We start from the raw sequence: 6591 nt of genomic DNA, 5'->3' as shown, positions 1-6591 counted from the left end.
GGCATCATTCATTAGCCTTCTTGTTTTCTTTGAGAATTGAGACACACGTACGACCCCTCCATTTTTTTTAAAAAAAGGGGCAAGATTGAGGCACACTTAGAGCAACTACAGTCTCTTAAAAAAATTCTCCCCTAAAACTATATATTGGAAGCTCTTCTAAAATTTTCTTTCCCCAAAATCTTATCACACCACAGCAGATCTCCAATAACTAGCCTCCTCAATATTTCAAAACAGACCACGTTAGCACGAGTGGACCATCCAGTTGGACCGCCCCTCAGGATCTCACCTCCCCCTCGTGATTTCCTCGTGGGAATGGATCAGCACGTGGGAAAAAGGAGGAGCTGGACCTTGGGGGGAGGGGGGATGGGGAAAGAGCGAACTCGCGGGACATTTGTGGGACAACGGAGGCTAGTTTTGCATCGCCGTATATTTTGCGAGCTGTTTGGGAAAGTTGTTGGTGCTTTTTTTTTTGCTTTATCTCCCTAACTCATGTATTGAGGCTAATAAAAGAAAGCTCTTGGACTCATGTACATGCATAAAAACGAGAGACTAGGTTGATAATTTTGAGAGTGAGGAAACCAACATTCACTTCTAAAAGTAGCTGGCTCCATTTCTATAACTTTTATATAGCCTAGGTGTAGTACGTAGGTGTACCTACCATCGTGTTGTGCATTTCTCAATTTCAATCCGATGTCTCTTGTGCTCTCTCTGTCCAAAATTATAGGTCATTTTAACTTTTAAATAGGTCGTTTTAACTTTTAGATTCATATATTTTGCTATGTACCTAGATATACGCTATGTCTAGATGCATAGAAAAAATTATAAAACTAGAAAAATCAAAAGGAACTATAATTTACCTTAAACAACAAAACGGACGGAGGAAGTATCTCATTTTAAACATCTCTTATTATATACTGACATACTCGTATGTGATTTGGAATACAAGTTTTAATAATTTCTTTATGCGGTCGAGTCATCCCGAAGCAAATTCAGTTTAAAAAAAAAAGGAAAATAGAAAGCAAATGAACTAAGGCAACCACTTGCATCCTTACTGATAATCGAGGTTTCTTTTCCCGTCTCCTCAGGCAAAACGTCAGAGTCGCCTGCAAAGCCAGGCACAGACCAACGATCACAGTGTCTGATGATGATGATGCACGGCCTGACGCATCGACGCATCCGTTTCTAGAGTACGTACATTTTGTTGTCAACCATGCGTCCACCGAGCCTGGTGGCGCTGACATTAGGCGGCCGTGCACCGATCGGACGATGTTTGAAGGAACTTTCTAGAAAAAACATGCGTGGTTGGTTTGAGACCATGTACAGGCTTGGTGAGAATCATTTGGCGCCTCTGTCTCTGTCACCGTATCACATGATTCCTGTGTCCTTTGATTGATCGAGTGGACGAAAAAAGGTACCAATCCAGCATGATATGTCATATACATGAATTTTACAGGAAAGTATGGATAAATTTGAAAGAAGATGATTTCATTTCTGAACTCTACAGGAACAGGGAAAGTTTCCTGCGCTCCAAGCCATTCAGCCATTCAGGTCAGGTATACCATTATATCTACAGGTTTTTTGTGTAAAAAAAAATGAATACAACACGCGTCCAGAAGGAGCGACCAAGCTCTTTCCTTCCAAAATTCAAATGCCAAAAAAAATGTTTCTACCACGTCGGCGACGAAAGCACCGAGAGTTTCCTAGCAGCTACCGATTGACCACGACAGAGCAAGCTGCGTCAAACACGTTGCCCCGCCGCGCACGCCTGGTCGTCGTATTCCACTGACTTCGCGCCTGCGCCGGCCGCCCTGCCGCCCTTGGCCGACCCGTCGGCCTCGACGCCCCTCCGCGTCGACCGCGACCCCCACGCGGGGAGCCTCGCGGAGAACGTCCGCGCCAGGAACGACGGCCACCGCCCGGACTGGCCCAGCCGGATGCTCCTCCCGCCGCGGCTGCTGCCGCCTTCGCCGCCGATGGTCCTGACGCTGGCGCCACGGCGCGTGCTACCGCCCCGGCTGGCGCGGAACGCGACGAGGCTCGTGGTGCGCTGCAGCTTCCCCGCCGCGGCGAGGTCCCGGAGCACGTGGTCGGGCAGCCGCAGCGTGAACCTCTCGGCGGCAGCGCTGCCGGTGGCGGACGCCGCCGCGGCGAGCGAGTGCCCCGTCGAGTGCGAGCGCGGGAACCGCGCTGGCGCGCGGCCGGACTTGGAGCGCAGCGCGCGCTTGACGCTGCCGATGCGCATCAACTCGTCGGCCTCCTCTCTGATAATCCTCTGCTCCTCCGTCTCCTCCACATCAATGACCACCGCCGCGGGAGCAGCCGGCGCGGACGCGGGCGACGGCAATTCTTGAGCGGGAGCTGGCGGCAGCTCTGCCGGCGCGTCGTCGTCGGCCGGTTCGTTGGGGTCCGGGACGAGGTTGGCGCGGCAGACGGGGCAGGTGACGTGGGAGGCGAGCCAGGTGTCGATGCAGTCCGGGTGGAACACGTGGGAGCACTTGGGCAGCAGGCGCAGCGTCTCGTCGTCGTCGAACTCGCTGAGGCACACCGCGCACTCGAGCGCGCCCTTGCCGGCCTTGTGCGCCTTCACGTCGGCGTACGCCATGGTGGGGAAGGTCTCGAGCACCGCCGCGTCGAGCCCGCGCTGGCGCCGCGACCGCGCGGCGGCGCCGTTCGGGGCAGGGCTCGCGGAGTAGCCGCTCGAGCCGTCGCCGTAGCAGTGGCGGACGTAGATGGAGAAGAAGCCGAGGAAGAAGAAGGCCGCGATCAGCACCACGATGACGATGGCCATGGACGGGCTGAAGTTGGTGTAGGGCGTCTGTCCGTTCGTCTGCTGCGGCCCCTGCGCCGCCGTGAAATCAGCGACCGCGAGCAAAAGAAGGAAGAGGGGAAGGAGGCGGCCATTGCTACGGAGGAGTGTCGTTTCCATTGGCACTAGTGCTGAGCGGTAACGATGGAGCGACGGTGGTGGGGTTGTGGGGGTCGGGGAGTGTGTCCCGAGACCAATTTGGAGGAGAGACGGCAACTATAGGGGAGAGCGCGAGCGTTTATATGCGAGAAGGAAGAGCGGGAGGTTGCGGACGGGCGGCGACGTTTGTAGCTTAGCTTGCGAGAAAGCAGAGCGAAATGATATAGATCCCATTTCTTAACAAGAAGTCGCTGTCAGGACTCCAACCCGGTGAGCACAGGGGGTTGGATTGGACAGTCTTCCCCCGACCCTCCGCCACCGGATCATTAGCATGCTTCTCAGTTCTCAGCGACAGCGACCCATGCCATCTTAAAATACTTGGCCAAACTATACAATTTAGCTGAAGGGTAGCTCATAATGTACAATTAGGTTGTGAGCCTCAGCTTCGACCAAAGTGTAAAGTGCGTTGATAAGCTTTGTTTATGTGGTATCATGGGCTTTTTGTGTTATTTATCTTGGATATGATTTCTTAAATAACCACTAGTCCATAAACATAATTATGGAATTCAAATACCGTGTGTGTCGCCATGATTACCCACTCCATATCCATGCTAGTTGTTCTTGCCCCATGCACATTCTTTTTTGTTCCAATTCTTGCCCGTCATTCCCATCACAAATATAAGTCCGTGTCATAAATCAAGCATTTTATCTTTAGCTATGAATTTATTGGATTTTATATAGATGGACAATACAAAATTAGCATTACTAGATTCGTTCTAAAAATTTTCACAACATATATATTTGCATTTAGAAAAATATATTTTTTATAAATATTGCTGTCAAAGTGTATATTATATTTGAGGACATATCAAAATTCTAATGGATATGTATTTATAACCAAAAGAAGTACTCATAATGACTATTTAAGGAGAACGTATATAAAAATATATGTTTATAAATATTGCTATCAAACTGCTGATGTGGCATAGGATTTAATACCCATGAAACCCCCATGACACATCACTGAGACTGGCCTAAATGTCACGACATACTTGTATAATTTTTTTTAGAAGGGAGTATAATTTTAATAAAAAAAGTGCAAAAATCTTAAGGCAACAATGTTACAGTAGACTTGGAGGTGGGTTGAAGGCATAGCTTTTTGGTACTATATTATGTTTCCTCGCGAAAGGGACAACGTATTTCATCATGTTAAATGTGCGGAACTGATTGATGTTCGTAACCAATACTAGTATTAACAAATGAATGCCCGCCCGGTCGCAAAATGATGATGTCGCTTCAAAGCAAAGTGGTGGAGGAATGTTCGAAAACCCCAGTGGATGCACATAGATAAATTTGTGCGGGTAGGCGGGGAATCTGATAAGCCTTCCTGCCTCAGGCGAATGCGATTAGCGAAGGATCGGCGGAGATGCGCGGCAGCACGTGAGATTAATCTGTCACCTGTGTCTGTGTGTTCTAGTTTTGTTTGGCTTTGTCCTCTTCCTGGTCTGCCTTTCCGTTCCATTTCCTGGAGCTACCTGCCTACCTGCTCAGGCTTAGCTGACCAGAGCAGCTGGTCATCACTGACCGGTTGCAGTTGCATTGCACCCGCAGGCTTTTGCTTGTTTATCCTAACGAATTGCCGTTCAAGGCTGCTGGTTATTAGTCAATGGTTGTAACGAGAACGAAGAAGGTTCTTTGAGTGTTTGACAAGCGAGTTTCTAGAATACCAAGGCGTGACCGGCGAATTATTCATATTTTAAACTGGCACGATGAACTCATTTTTTTTTTGAAATTGTGAAGCCGGTAGAAATTGCCGTGTTTGTATTAATTAATAGTGAAGAGATGTATTAATTAATAGAGAAGGAAGTTACAGGCCTAGGGCGAAAAAAAAGGAAACTGTACAAAAATAAAGCGTTTTTGCTTTTACAGAACGATCACGCCCAAGTGACTTGCCCTGCTAAAATCCAACATCGTGCTTCCTCCTTGATTTTGTGAAGAAGTTAATCCAAACTTTTAAACTTCCGCTGGAAAACTTTTTCATTGCGCTCCTTCCAAAGTTCCCATGACACAAGAAGGATAAGGGATCTTAAACCCTTAAGAGGCGCACCAGTTATAGACCCTAATTGCGTCCACCATTCGCTGACGGATGAAAAAGCAGACCAATCCCGTCTGAGTGGTACGTGGGTGGCTGTCCACTCGAAAATTTTATCCCAAAGTCGAACTGTGTAGCGGCAGTTTGCTAGTAGATGCAGCAGAATTTCATCGTGCATATGGCAAAGCATGCATACTCTTTGATTCGGCCATCCTCTCGTAATTAGGCGATCTGCTGTCCATAGCCGGTTTTGGAAGGCTAACCATGAGAAAAATTTACACTTTGGCGGCGCTCACGTCCTCCAGATGAGTCGCTCCATGTCGGATGGTGCTGCATTTTGGAATTGCGCCCTATATGCCGATGCCGTCGTGTACTCGCCATGTCGAGTAAGATTCCATGTTATGGAGTCTGGCACGCCCGTGTTTAGTTGGACTGTTCTCGTTCGGTCCCAAAGGATAGTGAATTCCGTAAGTTGCGTTGTCGACGATAAATTGGCCACATTTATGTCAGATATCCATCTGTCATTCGCTAAGGCGTTCTTGACCATCCATTTTTAATGGTGCAATGTGTTTCGACGCCTCCCCCTGTAACCACGCCGATTCCTAGAATTTGGTCTTCTCCCCATCACCTAGAGTGATGGTTATTGCGGCCGCAAACAAAGCCTTGTCTTTTTCGCTGCACGGAGTTGGCATGCTGGCCCATGGTTTTCATGGTTCCTTCCATTCATTCCAAAGTTAGCGGAGTCGGAGGGCTCTTGCAAACTTCTTTAAGTGTAGGATCCCTAATCCACCCAGCTTGGTCAGTTTGCATGCCGTGGGCCATGCCACTTTGCACTTTCCACCCGCAATTTGGTCTGTGCTCGTCCATAAGAAGCGTTTTCATCGTCTATCAATTTCTTCTAGTATTGAAGCTGGAGCATTTAGGGCGGGGAGGTAATAGATCGGTTGTGAGGATAATACAACCCGGACTAGAGTTCTTCTTCCCGATGGGGTGAGTAGTTTGTCGACCCAGCTCGCTAACGTGCGTTCGCTTTGTCGGATAAACTCTGGAAGGTAATCTTCTGTAGTCTGCCCAGAGATAAAGGTAGTCCAAGGTATTTAACCGGGAAGTTGGTTCTGGTTGCCGGGAAGGGAGCGAGGATGTTGTTTAGGTCGATCCCGTTGCAGCGTATGGGTGCCACCGAACTTTTGTGAATGTTGGTGCTTAGTCATGTGATGCAGCCGAATTTGTCCAGTAGCTCCTTGGTGTTGCGAACATCGGCTTCTGTCAGATTGATGAAGATTACCGCATCATCTGTATATAGTGAGAGTCTTAGATGAGCATATTTGCCTCTCAGTCTGGATAACATGATGAACTCATGAACTGTGCTGGAATACAAGAGTTTCCTTATTTCTCAACTACGCGCCATGCCGTCCTGATGTGGGCCATGTGGTGCCGATCATTTTGCTTGATGGCATAGGCATGCACTCGTTGGGTCCATTCGGTCAAAATCACGCAGTAAGCACCAAGAACGCCTGTGTTTGCACTAACTGATATCACTATGTAACAATTTATTTTTTTTTTACCAACGAAGGGATCGGAATTAGTCCCACCT

The 6591-nt window shown here is 48.4% G+C and overlaps 1 protein-coding gene across 1 annotated transcript; it reads right to left on the bottom strand.

Annotated features, from left to right (window-relative positions):
- Nucleotides 1–1464: 1464 nt before the first annotated feature.
- On the bottom strand, nucleotides 1465–3366 carry LOC101754940 (E3 ubiquitin-protein ligase ATL6). Its single transcript, XM_004957025.3, has one exon. It carries the CDS (start codon nucleotides 2924–2926, stop codon nucleotides 1739–1741), a length of 1188 nt encoding a protein of 395 aa, XP_004957082.1. The 5' UTR covers nucleotides 2927–3366; the 3' UTR covers nucleotides 1465–1738.
- Between the last annotated feature and the right edge of the window lie 3225 nt (nucleotides 3367–6591).

This window comes from Setaria italica, chromosome II (assembly GCF_000263155.2).
Source record: "Setaria italica strain Yugu1 chromosome II, Setaria_italica_v2.0, whole genome shotgun sequence".
NCBI classification, from domain to species: domain Eukaryota; kingdom Viridiplantae; phylum Streptophyta; class Magnoliopsida; order Poales; family Poaceae; genus Setaria; species Setaria italica.
Note: the sequence above shows the minus strand (reverse complement) of the source record. Positions and strands in the feature narration are given on the sequence as shown.

What these genes read in the sequence shown, in the direction of transcription:
- LOC101754940 (XM_004957025.3), bottom strand. Translation starts at nt 2,926, where the DNA reads ATGGAAACGACACTCCTCCGTAGCAATGGCCGCCTCCTTCCCCTCTTC.